The 15311-nt window shown below is 40.5% G+C and overlaps 1 protein-coding gene across 1 annotated transcript in view; it reads right to left on the reverse strand.

Annotated features, from left to right (window-relative positions):
- The window catches only part of DSCAM (DS cell adhesion molecule), a 491161-nt gene that overhangs the window by 20338 nt on the left and 455512 nt on the right, over nucleotides 1–15311 (reverse strand). Inside the window, exons 29-32 of the mRNA XM_082014240.1 lie at nucleotides 12286–12401; nucleotides 9427–9576; nucleotides 5488–5685; nucleotides 1784–2086 (exon numbers count right to left, since the gene is read on the reverse strand). Coding sequence (XP_081870366.1) covers nucleotides 1784–2086; nucleotides 5488–5685; nucleotides 9427–9576; nucleotides 12286–12401 — 767 coding nt within the window. The remainder of the gene's footprint in view (nucleotides 1–1783; nucleotides 2087–5487; nucleotides 5686–9426; nucleotides 9577–12285; nucleotides 12402–15311) is intronic.

Genomic DNA, 15311 nt, shown 5'->3' on the forward strand with positions numbered 1-15311 from the left:
TTCCGTACTGTAAAGGAAAGCTAAAGCTAATCAAGATAAGGTAAAAATTCAAGCCATTTAAACTAACGGAGATAAATATGGCTACAAGTCTGTAATTCACTAGAGGGGCTCTGACGATGTTCGAACCCCAGAAGCTTTTAACTCAAGCACAGTGACCACATTTTGGTGCTGTACACCCTCAAGAAAATCATCTTTATATGGAATATATGAGAATATTTCCAAATGCTAAATATGCATAAATAATGTATTTGGAACATGAAAGGAAGAGAGTAAGTTATTTGTTAAAGAAATGATAAAAAAATGTTTGTTGACTTACTGGAAGGAGAGGGCTGCAATTTTAACTTAGCTGTGAATGCAGATGCTTCCCTTTAGCAGAGCAGGGATAAATATTTATCTTACTTTTTTGAGTTACAGATGAAAATTATTTCTATCTTTGTATCCTTCTACAGCTCCTGGGTTTGTGGTTTTACTCTGTAGAAGTCAGTAATTTCTCTCAGTATTTTATTTCCTACTTATTTTCCCTCTTATCTATCTGTACAATACACTAATTTCCTGTGTTGTGTATTATAACTTTCTATCTTCTGCTGGGTCTTTTTCTTCTCATGTTCTTCTTTTAGCTTTCTCCAGCAAAATCCTTTATGCTTTCTTTTCAGTGTCAGGTTCTGCTTCTGAATGACTTTCTGATACCACTGTCTATCTTCCATTCTTCTGTACTCACAACAGCTTTTACATTTATGGTGTATCTTAAGCAAAAGACCATAGCTTATTCATTACTCTTTTTACATATATGAGCATTTCTGATTACTTTCTGTGTATGTAAGTAGCCCCATCAACACTGGCAATTGTATATACTAAATAAAAATAAAGTAAAAAATAATAATAATCATAGTTTCAGAAAGCACACCAACGTAATTATGCTTTTTCTTCATTTGAATCCTCTCCCATGATGTCACATCATGTATTCTGTAACAAAGACTGCCAAATCTTAGGAGCAGGTTTTATAACATGTGTGATCTCAGACTACCACAAATAATCTACCTATGCTATTGTGCACTGTGGTATCACCAGAAACAGCACTCTTTGGGAACTGGAAATTTGACTGAGGCCAATAGATGGATGTCCCTCAGGCACCTTCAGTAAGTAAGAAGTTGGAGTGGGTTTAAATTTTTCTGAAGGTAGAAGGCTCCATATCCCTTGAGCTATTGTACAGTCTTCATTTTTTCCTTTTTTTAATTCTCCCCCCTTTAGATAATCCCAGTTTGATATTAGGAGATGTCAAAGAGAGAGTGTAACAGCTCAAGAACATCACTGAAGGGTTATTACATCTTTGACAAGATACAAGGCAGAAGGGATAGTACATTTCCTACAATCTGTCTTTATGAACTGTTCTGATGGCAAGCCTTTGCTCTCAAGCACAAAGTATTGCTGTAAGACATGTTTTGCAAGTGGTTTAAGTTGGAGATGGGCATATGTACCCCCATATGGTCTTATTTACCCCAGAAGGGTCTATTGCCTGATGGCTGCAGCTGTAGAGGAATGGATTTGATGGCCTAGATGGTCCCTTTCTGTTCCTGGGTTTCCAAGTCCCTAATTTTTCCGTATACGGGAGAATATACTCAAATACTATATTAGCTGGGTTAAAAAGCAATTATCTCTGCAAGTAGTTACAGGATATTCTGAGCACCTTCTTCCTTCCCTGTGATATGCCCTCTCCTGTTAACTAGCCTATGCATGAGGTGAAGCGCTCACCTCAAGGACCAAAATGTCACCTCTAATGTCTCACCTGGCCGATGTGCCTTTGGAACTGCCATGTTCATCACGCGCCCTCCATCCTGAGGTTTGGGGGGGGATGCGGTAAACCTGCAAATCCCCGACTCCGACGGCGTGCTTGAGGTCAGACTGTCTGTGTAGTCATTAGTCCCTGCCGTGAGCTGCTCCGACGATGTGTCTGATATGAAGCATTCGGTAATGGTGAACTTGGCATGTCTCAGCTGCTCTTCCATTTTTGCATGCTCATATGCTCTCGCTAGCTCTTCGTATGTTGAGGAGGCACTTTCTGTGGAGACCATGCTGCTTCGTGCTCGATCTAAACATCAGAAACATAATAATGGGAGAAAGAAAACACCTGCCCAAATCTTTTTGGAAGCAAAGCTATGAACATGATAGTATTTCTTAATAAAATGCAGAGTCCTTGAAATTATCAACGTGATTTAAATGAGTCTGCTTCACTATAAATGTCTGCACAATTTTTAGTTTAGTCTGTTACTTGATATTTACAGATAATCTAAAGTGAATTCTTATTCTGCTAGAAGAATTATGTGGCTTAGCATTAAATTAATGGTTTAGAAGAAATAACCTTTAATACATGAAAAAGGTTACTTCTTTTTTACAAAAAATAGTCTCTCTAAAAGTTAAATGCCTTAAAAACCTTAGAAACCCACACCCCCCCACCCCCGCCAAAAGATCTAGCAAAATGAGGAACAGCTTCTTTACATTATCTTTTTAATGCATCTCAGAAATATTTCTGTGAGGTGATGTCTAGGCGAGAAAGGATAGGCTTTCTGTACCTGTTTCAATCTTATAACTTTTTTTTGAGAAAGCCCTGAGGACAAAGGTCAAATATAAAGGCAATGTCTCTCAGGCATTCTCTCTCTAGACACCAGGCAAAATATTAACTCATTTCATGTGGAACAAAGGCCTTAAGAAAGCAATATCGTTTGGTAGCTACCAGCCTGCAGTCATTCAGGTGCTTTTTTCAATGCTGCTGAAGCTAATGGGGGCTTCATATTTGACACAGAGGCTATTATGAGCTACTGGCTGTTCTTTTCTGCTGCTGCGTTTCTGAGAACATCAATATTTCTTAAACAAGCACTATTATTGAAGGTGTAAATGGCTACTGATACATTAAAAAGCATTCTGGAAATGCAGTGCTCATTTCTGTGGGGACAGATCACTGGTCTGTTGCACCCATCGCACTCCTTTTTCAGTGGGCTGGAAGAGCAAAGGACTTTCAAAAGTTCCTTTGGCAGAAGTTGTGTTTCATCACAAGATCTATACAATTTCAGACATTGTTGGTGATGTTCAATAAACAGGCACAATGTAAAAGCTAATTCATAAAAATGGGACTCCTACAGCAGCCAGAGGCAACTGTGTTGTTATTGCAAATCTTTGTCTTTTTTATTGTGTGTTAGGGTCTTGCATCAGTTTTCATTGTGCACAAAGAACAACACTCCTGCCACTTGTAAATAGGACCATGCATTATTTAATATGACAACTACTTCTAAAATATGCTGTAACTTGTTTGAGATTTTGAGCTGGCCAGAACATAAACAAGGCTTTTTTTTTTTTGCCCCCACAGGAAACATCATTCTGTTTTCCACATTTGATTCAGACGAAAATAACATCTTCCCAAATTTCTGATCAACTGGAAAATCCTGGAAGGCTGCAGTTGCCCGTGCCATAGAGCTGTGTTTGTAAATATGATGGTCATGCAAAGGTCCTGGTTTGGTCCCTGAAGCTCAGGACCTCCAGCTTTCCATATCCCATGCCCTGGGGAGACTATTCCAGGAAGAATCTGCTTGAACACCTACTTTAGATTTGCTGAAAGTTCATCCAAGACCAAGGTGAACTTCATGAAACCTAGATTCATCAGAAAATTTCTAATGGCCTCTAGTTTGAACATTTGACTTAGTTACAGCTCTGAACTGCTGCAATACATTTCTGCTAAGTTTGAAAGCTAATGCTTTGTAAACCTGGAATTGTTTTGATAAGAAGTCTTAAATTCTGTCAAATATTAACTAGATTCAGAAATCTGAACTCCATGTTGGAAAAGTGATCAAATGTGCACATTAGTTCAATTGATTCTTGAACACGTAATTTGGCTACATCTATTATAATGTTTATTTAGAAATTTTAAACTTCTGAAGTACCTAGATTAATCTGACTGTTCTTTTCCAAGAAACCAAGTGGCATAATAGAGCTACATTTTGGCATAAGAAAATCTTTCTTGAGCATGATCTAAAGCTTTCTATCCCTTACATAAATCACTCTGTGTTCAAGGGTAGACACAGAGTATGGAAGTAGCCATTTTAAAACATAAATTATGAAGTCTGTTTACAAAATTGCATGTAGTTTTTCTATTAAACCACACAGCAAATTGAATTCTCTGCCCACGTGCATTGGAAAATATCTTTTGGTGACAAAATGTTGGAACATGGGCAAGTGCACCTGAAACCTGGAATGTCTGCAAAAAGGGTTTCTGAGATAACATTTGCTATTTATATTTGTATCTGTATAGCTATGAGAGTTAATCCTTAAAGCCTTATGGTAATTCTACCTGAAGAAGTCAGGATGAAGTTTGTCAGCTGGCTAGAGGTATCTACTGAGCGCTGTTACCCTATGGAGACAACATAGGGGTCTGAAAGTTTAAGAGGACGAATTGTGAAAAGATGAGAACTCCAACCTATAAATTACTGGATATAAGGGAAGTCATATGTTTGTTCTTATAGAAAGAATAAAAACAGTCATACTGGTTTTCATGGTGAAAGGCCAGTCACACCTACTGCTTTGTAGCTCTTTTTGCACATGACACTTTCCCTCTAAAATCAGGATAGCAGGTAGGCTGTTCCTTCTGAGGAGGCCAGAGTCAGCCTGGATTCACTTCTGTCAGGCATACCTTTGAATAATATTTTAACTTTCTTCGTATTTAACCTTTATTAGATTTGCTTCGTGACAATTCTGCTTAATCATTTACTCATTTATTTGCCTTTTTTTGTCACTTGTTCAGTGTAGGGCAGAGGACAAATCTTTTCCTTTCAGCTACAATTGCATTTATAATGTGAAGACGTCAAGGAGAGATGAAGACTGGGGGCAGAATATGTATTCAGTGTCTCCCCACTTACCATCTAGAGGAATAAAACTTAATGCTCTTTCTCAGGAAAATCAGAGCTAGCTGCTGCAGTATTCAGTGATATGAATGGATTTTGACTTGGACTCTAATCCCAGATTTTTCCGTCTCATTTTTTCCGCTTAGAATAAACCCTATAAACATATTACATGAATGGGAAAAGGAAAATACTAGCTTCAGTATAGCTCAAACCCTAAAGCCATTCCAACTATGACTCAGGCATATTCTTGGTTGCTAACACTGCCCCTTCCTGGTCAATGCCATTTCATGCAGCAAGTTATCCTACTTTTTCCTTCAGATACAGGAAGTACAGTGCTTCTGCTACAGGGGAAGTTACCACCACATGTTTCAAAGGACTCCAGTATGCATGTGTGTGGCATGAGAAACCACGGGCACAACATCTGTTATCACCAGCGCTATATGCACTTGTGGCACCCCTTATAAATAGCCTACAGAAAAACACCCTAGCAAGGACAAAAAATGACACCTAAGCACCAAATGAAGTAAATCAAGGACCAAGAAGGTTACTGCAGCTACTGCTGTCTGTTTTTTACAGCGCAGCCCTGCAGAGCACCCCGTACCCGTGTCCTGCGAGGGGCTGACACTGTAGCTGTCGCTTTCCTTGTCCACTGATCCTGCTGGCCTGGGAGTGGGCAGCCTCCAGTCTGTGGTGAGGGTATGAGCTGATATGGTGGGGTGAGGTCTGTTGAGGGTCCACTGACTAGCGTAGCGGTTGCGAGCTGTGGGTCCGGTTTTGGCACTCCTCCTTGTGGTTGGATCTGTGGTGGATAACAGAGAGGGTATTTGCCACTAGGGTCTTGAATTGATAAGGTGACAAACAAGCCCTGTCAGAAGGGGATGGCCAATGAAATCCTGTTGGTTAAAAAATCGCACAAAACATTATTCATGGAAGAAGAAAGAACAGCGAAAGTGCTGTTCATTACCAAACTGCTAATGCTTTTTTGAAACACTCTCTAATGAAACCATACATTTTTACAAGGGTGCAACTGAGGAGTTGAGCGCCCCACCAACCTCCCATTGACACACCCATTATCCCTTTACTCCAACATAAGCAGTTCTCCAGTACCAAAATCACTTTGAGATGTGAAAGAGCACAAGGCAAGTAGATCTGGTCGGGGATTTCACACCATGTCTCAAGTGAAGGCTAAGGTAAATTAACAGCGTAGGTGTGCCCTCAGAACCACCCTACACCAGGTACCTGCCCTCTGTTTGTGAAAAAATGTGCTCAGAAATGTGGTGATATAATTTCCTATTCTGGACATTTTACTAATACTTTAACTATATTATGATATTAATCAACTACAGATTCCCTATTTTTTAATAAGTAGCCAAGACATAAAACATAACCTGTAACAGTGCCGTCACAGTTTCAGGAGGAAGAGGTTCATAAAAATTTATCTGTTTTTAAAAAATTAGTAAATAAACACAATTTCTTAAACTTTAAAAATCATCTGCTACTTCTTTAAGGTCAGCAGTGTTTTATTTTTTTATTATCCTAGAGATAATATGCTGACCAAGGGAGTAAAAGCAAACTATCTGCCAAAATTGACCTCCTTCCTTTTGTTAATAAATAGTTCTTCTGTAAAAGTGAGGCTTGTACTCCCTAACAAAGCAAGTAGAATAGAAAAATCATTATCTTGCAAACAGAAAGTGACTAAATCAGCACTGAAGGATTTCTCTTCAAAGCTTCTGAAAGGATATTACTAACAATAGAGGGACAGAGTATTAGAAATGAAAAATTCAAATCTATTCAAATGTTCTTTGACATTCAAATGGTGAAGTTGTCAGTCTTTGAGGTAAGAGACTTTAGCAGAAGCCATTTAAAAAAGAACACAATACCCAGATAATGACTCTGAGCATTGCTTCTGCCTAAACATTCCCTGTAAGAATTTGTATTCTGCTGCTTCAAAGAAACAAGGTATTTATTTACAAATAACAGCTGTGGTCTGATCCTTCTCCTATTTCACATCTCCCCCCTACAGCAGTGGAAAAATATGAACCCAGTGCCATCCATAATTGATTCTCGTGATCGTGCAACACATAGCCGCCTCACATGGGTAACATCCAAAACCGCACTTGGCATGATGTGACCAGCCTGTCCGTATAAGCCACTGCTTGTACCAGCTGTGGAAAGTTGGCACATGACTGTCACATAGCCAGAAGTGAGCCTCATGCCTGCTTCGAGGGAAGACATGAAGGACAGGAGAGTGCTGGTGGGAACACTCTCGGCACAGTGGTGGAGCTGCTTGGTCTGGAGAAGAGAAGAATTGGGGGAATCTCATCAATGTATATAAATACCTGAAGGGAAGGTGCAAAGAGGACAGAGCCAGGCTCTCTTTGGTGGTGCTCAGTGACAGGACCAGAGGCAATTGGCACAAGGGGAAACATGGGAGCTTCCCTCTGAACATCAGGAAACACTTTATTGTGAGGGTGACAAGCCACTGGCACAGGTTGCCCAGAGAGGTGGTGGAGTCTCCACCCTCGGAGATATTAAAAAGTTGTCTGGGTATGGTCCTGGCCAACAGGCTCTAACTGACCTTGCTTTAAGCAGAGGGGTTGCACTAGCCAGGGCCCAGAGGTCCTTTCCAACCTCAACCGTGACTCCGTAGGCTCTCATCAGCAATTCGAAGGCGGCGGGAGAGCTTGCTGCCAGCACACAGGAGGCCAGTGCTCATCCTGCTGAGCACGTGCTGAGCAGTAGCTCTGCGCTGAGCCTGCAAAAGGGTCTCTCTAGCACAGACACCGCGAGCTCCCGAGCTGCCGGTGTGATGGAAAACATCTGGGGCCCCGGTTGTTAAGTCAGCTCTGCTGTCATATGCTGAAACATAACTGTAGAGAGCTGAGGTGAGCAAGGCAAAGGTTCATGGAGCATACTTCTTTTATGAATAAATACAAAAGAACCAGCGAACAACTTAAAAAGGGCTGTAAGGGAATATTTGCCAATTGTTGAGTGTGCTCAGGTGGGAGGATCCATAACCTCTGAGCCACCCAGCTGGGCACTGCACTCCTCTTCAGACAGAAAGCTGCGGGTCTAAACAAAATCTCATAGCCTCGCCTCTATATCAGTGCCTCAAATCCAGGGGACAGAACCTAGAAGTCTCTGACCAAGCCCTGAGCACTGCTGCAATCAGATCTTTACTGCATAATGAAACCCATGGTGGATTTCTATTTCCAAAGCAGGGCTGGACACAGACCATACTCTCACACGTGAGTTAAGCTCCTGTTTAATTTGAGGGAGGTCCCTCCCTGACTTCCGTGGACTGAAGCATGTGACTGCACACAAAAAAGGAGATTAGGAATGGAAGATGCTAGTGCTATAAAATGCTGTGGTGTGGTACAGGCAGGCAATTTGGGGGCGGTGCCTCTTTCCTTATTAAAAAAGGCCGGGTTGGAAAACAATGGAGAGTCCGTTGTTTACTCAAATGATCTTGATCTGCCAACATGATAAAAATGTTATATTTTTTGCTCTTGGTGAGCAGGCCAGCCAGCATGTAAATGAACTGAGTGAGACAAGAGCAGTACTAGAAAGAAAACAAATGTTGTATCTTGACTCTTTTAATTCAAATGTCGTGACTCCCCACAGATGAAAAATGGTGGTACCAATCTAGTCCTCAAGAAATAACTAGCCATAGCTTAACACTGTCAGAGTTAGAAAAGCAGCAAGGTCAGGACTAGAACAGCTGTCATTTATAAAGGCTGGGGTGGAAATGAAGATTTTTCAAATAGTCTGCATTTTAGGTGATGCACAACTGAGCTTTCAGCATTTATATTCACCAAACTCAGCAAGTAAACAAATTCTGAAGTGATCAGGGGATAGAAATAATCCAAGAGATTTTAGAAATTGCACACTGCTGGTGAACTACACTTTGATAATATTCCTAATTCAGAAGTACTCCTTCGATCTTCGATTTTCTTTTCCATTTACATAAATATGGAACACATTCATGAGAGAAATTAAGAAGAATGGATTGCAGCGGTATATTAATTTATGACAGTATCTTAATCACTGTAAGAACAACTCAACATGAATATATCTGGGAAAAGTAATTTACCATAATAACTAAAACTGGAAATACAACTTTTTCAGAAAAGCAATAATGAGAAATGTATTTCTGGCCTGATGAAGAGGTAAGGAGGGAAGATGTATTTTGAAATACAATAAAGATTGATCACTGAGAAAAAATATATTAAACATTAAAAGCCATTAAGGTAATTTACTCAATAAATTCTAGAAATTAATATCTAGCATGCATTTGGTTTAATGAAAGCCAGGTATGAATTATTTCAAATTACACCTACATTTCAGATGCATATGCAATTTTTACCATATTGAATCACTAAATGCAATTGTATAAGAAATGTTCTCTGCTGACCTAAATAGATTTCTCTCAACCTTCAGATTGAAGAAAAAATCCCATGAGGATGCAAATGCGGGAGCAGAGTATTCATTTTCTTATAGCTTTCTCCTCTCCAGATAATATATTCTCTTATATGCTTACTTGTTCCTGGCCGGGCATCAGAAACATCCACCAGTGGTCCTGTAGCTTGTGACACAGACTGGTAATGCACTGTGTGGGTGACAGTCAGTGACTTCTGCTTAGACGTCTCTCCAAAGTCGGCATCAGTGAGCAAAACTGTTGATCTGTCATCTGTAAGTGAAAAAAAAATCAGATATTGAGTAATGAATTTTGGGTTTTCCTTCATAAGAGCTGTACAGCCAGTCCCCAGACTTATTTGCAGCTGTGTGCCACCACTGACAGTAGCAGCTCCCTCTTCTCTGCGGGGCTGAAGATGGCTCTGAAGAGTGTACCACAGCTTGGGAGCCTCTGGGTTTAAACTCAAAGTTTAAAAAACTAAAGAATAAGTGTAATTTTCATGTCTGTCTTTATGGTTTCTTCTTAGAGATGTACAACTAAGCCAGACTCCTAAGCATCCTTCCAAAAAGCTAATTTGTGTGTAATTATTTTTGTCCCTAATTTCTTTCTTTCCCACCTTTTGAACACTGCCCTCTTCCCCTTCACTTTCAGAGAGCTCAGCTGACCTTTTCAACAACGTATTCAATTTATTTCTTTTTATTAACATAATCAGTAACATCCTCAGTGAAATCACCCATGTCTTCCCAAAAGGAGGTCGTTAGGTAACGTTGCTGACTAACCCTCTACCAGCCAGCTTTTTCTCTAGAGGCGGAATATTCTAGAAGGCATGGCCATGACTCAAGACTGTTCTTAGGGAGCTGCTTATTTTTAAGCATGTGAATATCATCGTGACGACAATGGAAATAGACTTGCAGGGCAGCTAGGCATCCCCAAGTCCAGCGTTTTGCTGTTCTGGAAGCTAGGGGCCAAGTCCTACCAGCTCTCACCGCATCAAACCTCACTGCTGTAGGTTTGAAACAGAAGCTTTGGGAAGCTTTATGTGAGTCCTGTAAGTTTCTCCCAAGACAGTCCAGCTCACTATGGGCTTTCCTGCAGCTGTAAAGAAAGGTGCGAGGTGGAGCCTGACCTTGGCAAGGACTGGGAAAAAATGGTGTGCACTGACCTTTACTGCTGCATGGCTCTGCTGCCTATTGCTTGCCTATGGGGTAGGATACATGCACCAAATTTCTACACAGGCATCGATCCCTGCAGAAAGCCAGTGCAATACAGCATGTTTCAGTTGTGATCTCTGTATCGTATTTATTTCACTCCAAAGAGGAATCTGGTCCATTTATTTGCATGCTATCAGACTTTCTTTTGCATTCTTTACAGGGTTTTCATCCATTCCTAATAGTAACAACAGCCACAAGAAGTTCCCGACATGCTGTGTTATATAGCTTTGTAATGCATTTCTAAGAGCACTGGCAGCAGTGGGGCTTCCGTGCATTTACTAGTCAGCAGAGGCTGATCTGCTGCGTCTAAGCATTCCTGTTTTGGTTCTTTTTTTGTCGTTTTTTTTTTTAACTTGACAAGACACCATTAAGGCAAACAGTTCTGCACAATAACATAACTAGCATTTTTTACCCAAAGAAGGCCATAAATAGAATAAGAATTATGAAATCAAATCACTCTGTCTCTGGCAAAAGATGAGCTCTTACTCGGGTTGGAAATAAAGCCTCTTGGCAGTAAACTCTGCCGAAGACAGCCAGAGTGCCTGCTTGTTCTGAGTGCCTCGTGGAGAGCTGGCTGTTACCGAGGCACTGATCGCGTTGCTACAGCGAAGGCACTAATAGTATTTCCACTATAACCCCCCATTGCTCAGCAACTGTGACCCAAAAGTAAAAACTGACGTTAGCATGAAGCCTGGCACAGACGACTGCATCACCGGGGCAAACTTTGGGAAAATCAAATCAGGATCAAAAAAAGTCTGTATTTCAGGTGAAGCATAGGTCTCCTTTTCAAATCTGCAGCGCAAACTGCGAAACGTCCTCTGAGGCCACCCCCTCCGTGCCAGACTGACAGCAAGTGTGACCGCGTGGGGGGCTGGAGTGGCTTGTCCCTCTCCAGTGCTGGCGTGGACAGGAGGTGCAGAGATGCTGCTCCCAGCTTGCGGAACTTTCCTCTCCAGCCACACAACCCCTGGGATGCTGTTACGTTCTCAGCCATCACAGGCTTCCTCTACGCAGGCTTTGATCCAAAAAAGTTAGAAGTCTGACAAGATCAGTTATTCTGGAGGGTCTTGCCACAGTGTGTACCCATACAGTCATGAGATCAGGTTGTGTTTTTATTCTGTTGAGATTTCAGTCATCTTGTGTTTAAATTATTTGGGGAAAAAAACCCAAAAACCCGACACCAAACAACTCTGTTTTTCACGACAGTTCAGCTATGTGCCAGCCACATGAGAAATCTTGTTTTTTGTTGTGTGAAACAGTTTAGATTTTAATTTTGCATAGATGTACAAAAGCTGAAAACTGATCAAAATATTGCAGTATCATTTGCTATGAACAGGTGGCTACAATATGCAACGTGTAAGTTTTAGAAGTCGTCTGTCACAAAACTTTAAATACTGATATTGTACTTTCAGAATTTCATTTTCCTTATAAGTAATGCCAGTGATCCAACTGTCTAGTCAAAGCCAAAAGAGAAATCAAAATGAAAATCATAAAACTGCCAGCCTTCATTTACATTTTCTTCAAGCAGTTCTTTCCCCCAGCTCCATTTTCCTATTGTCCTGCATTATTTTGAATACTGTACTGAGATTACTTAAACTGGAAAATTATTCAAAGGGGAGAAAAAGAAATCAGTTCAGTTTTCAAACATGGCAAATTACTTTGTAGCTCTTTTTTCTTGATGTGTGCAATGGGGAAAAGGTGTGGGGTGAACAAAGTCCGCCTAAAGTGCCTGTTACATTAACCAGTGAAAACAAGCCCAACAAGAGTTTACCAATGGTCTCCATCGTGTCCCTCTCCTCAATCAGAAGCTGTGCTCTGGGAATGTCTATGTGCATCCTCAGTGTTTGCTGCTGCTTATTAAGTGTATCTGATGTCCTGGTGTTCTTGCTAAAAACAAAAGAGAAGTGAACACATTAACATTCAGCCTAAATGAAAAGATACTTGCAAACTTTCTAATTTTAAATCTGTCCAGCTCAAAGAATAATTAATATAATCATAATCAACAAAATACTCATACATCTTATTTTCCCCTCTTCAGAACAAGTACATAGTATTAATGTTTTGCACATGACAAGCAGCTAGATGAATGCACAGTGTTGAGGTATTTGGTCTATTCTTTATCAGTATGGATCTCCTGAAAATTTCATGTAATTTTCTTCAAGTATTGTCAGATAATGAAATTAGTAAAAACGCTTTGCAAGATGGAGCTTTTCTTTCATTCCTCATGAATATGAGTGAAGAAACACACAGCTGATCAAACAGGTTGGTAGGAAGTTGTCTTGAGTAATTTATAATTATTTTTTAAACTTTTAATCATTTTTCATTAGATAAATTCCAAATATCACTGGAATTGGTAAATGACAAAGCAAATTAATAACTAAGGATTCCATTAATCAATTGCATAAACTAAATACAGGTTTTAGTCCCGTTGATGTTCCAAGACTAAAATTGCAAATATTGTTTACATTCATGGATTATTTCTAATTGATTGATGCAATATTCTACAAAAGAACATAAAACAATTACTCTATCATCATGTAAATTGAAACAATTTCATTTTGAAGTTTGTGTACTGGAAAATTACTTCTTAAATGAACTGTCTACTGAAAGCAAATTAAAATGGACAGCAAAACTGAGTGCTACAATCACTTCTAGTACAGAGCTTGCACCAAGACACCTTCAGACTGCACTAAAAACCAGGGAACTTTTTGCCCTTTTAGGTGTAATTGCTCTTTGGAGGAGAGGAAATATTTGCAAATACTTCTTTATGCAGGGAGGCTGAGCAAAGTTAAGACAAATCAGCCAGTAGTGTGACCCAAGTGCTCACATTTCGAAGACTTTCAAAATTCAAGTGGAGGCTCATTTTCTAGTGTAAAATAGCTGTAGATCACTCAGTTTAATTCTCCTTTGGCAATGAATTACTGTTGTTAATGGAATCAGCAGAGGGCTGTTAAGCTGCCTGACGATAAGCTCACTTCTTCCCTGAGTGCAGGCCTCTACATAGGAGATTAATGCATGTGTGATGAGCCCACCTCTCTAGGCAATTTGCCATAACCTCCTGCTGAGTCTCCATGTGAGCAAGACCTAACTATTGCAGGTTTGGAGGTTCTCCTAGAGTCCTTTTTAAGAGGAATTTCCTTGTCACCTGGTCAAGTAATTCTGCTCCAAATCCGAGAGTGAGATCCGCAAGGCACACAGGTACCCCTCTCTGGCTGATTCTCACCTTCTGGCATTCCCTGTTCTCATGGTGCCCAGCATTCACACTATATATGCACCTCAAACTGTAACGTCTGTCTTTATCTGGGTGGTTAGGTGGTACTGTGGCCACCATGTACAGATGGATAGCTGAAATGCATTCAAACAGTCTACAGCTGGTGCCTCATTTAATCGTTATGGAAGCAAAATATCAGGAGAGCTACCCAAAGGCTGCCAGACTTTTCTCCATAAATAATCAGTGGAGAATAGTAGTCACGGCGTCTTATTAAACACATAAATTTTAAAAGACATTTAGGATCCTAAAATGCAGATAAATCCCGCACTAACGTTCTCAAAGTTTCTGCAAAGTCTCTGCATGGATTAGATGCCACTCTCCTATTGGTTTCCACTCAAGTTGCTGAAATGTTAAAAGAATCGGAGACTATCAGCATGCCAAACATGCTTGAATACATGCCCTTGAAAAGTCAGACTACTTTGGACTTGTCCAAGATCGTAGAGCAAACCTGTGGTCAAGTAGGAAACTGAATTTCTGAGGTCCAATTTCAATTTAATAATCAACGATCCAATAGTTATAGGATACGTGCAATCAGATACATATGGAATCTGTGCAATACACAATTGGGTCTAATAAACGTGTCATTGCACTCCTCCTCCACTCACCAGGGATGCAGGAGACAAAGGGATCAAATCAGACATCTTCCTCAGAGAATGCAGACCCCAGAATCCCAGTGAGAACTGGAAGCTCTTCTGCAGTGCAAATGCTCTGTACTCCTACTATTGCAAAGAACTCAGCCACGCTGAAAGCACTGTTCGGACCATGGGGAGCAGGACAGTTCCCCAGGTTTGCAGTTATATTGCTCACCTGCCAAGAGAGAATTCCGAATCCCATTCTTGGCTCCAGGGGTAGCTCTATGCAAAATATGTGGAAGGTCCTTCAAGCCAGAACTGGAATCCAGGCCTCTCTGTATTCATGAAAATTCCCTACTATACTCAAGAGTTACTCCTCGTTTTGTGTGATCACTCTCCTCCTCCTTATCAGTCTAATTAATGCTCCTGTATGCAGCAGCACGGTGACATGGAGTGTCCCAACACAGAACAGGCAACTGGCAGCAGTGAGAGGGCTGCTGCTGATTAGCACGCTATCTCTTTCTGGCTCAAGGAATTTTGAATTATTTTCTGCAGACCACAATAGCTTTCAGGTTATAAAAACCGAATTGCCAACAGCAATTAGGTGCTTCTAGGACTTGGCAGTGAGGCACAGATTTTTAGGACTGCAATTTTGAAGTTTGGTGCCCAAGGATTTTCTAACCTAAGAAGATTCAGGAATCCAAGTATGATAACAGGCTGGTGGATGAGTCAACCAATGATTAATTCTCTAAAGGGAGGAAACTTATCTACCTATATTTTCCTTAATCTACAGATACAAAATTCCCAAACTTAAACATGTGCTATGGCTATACTTTACTTGTCAGACCTTGTAAGGATCTGTGTATACTACAATTCATTCCCTCTGGTTCAACGAATCTCTGAGCTCTAAATCGTTAGAGACTGGGAGCCTGTCTGGGGAACGAGTTCAGTATG

Source organism: Phaethon aethereus (genome assembly GCF_964289735.1).
Source record: "Phaethon aethereus genome assembly, chromosome: 1".
In the NCBI taxonomy this organism is placed as follows: Eukaryota; Metazoa; Chordata; class Aves; order Phaethontiformes; family Phaethontidae; genus Phaethon; species Phaethon aethereus.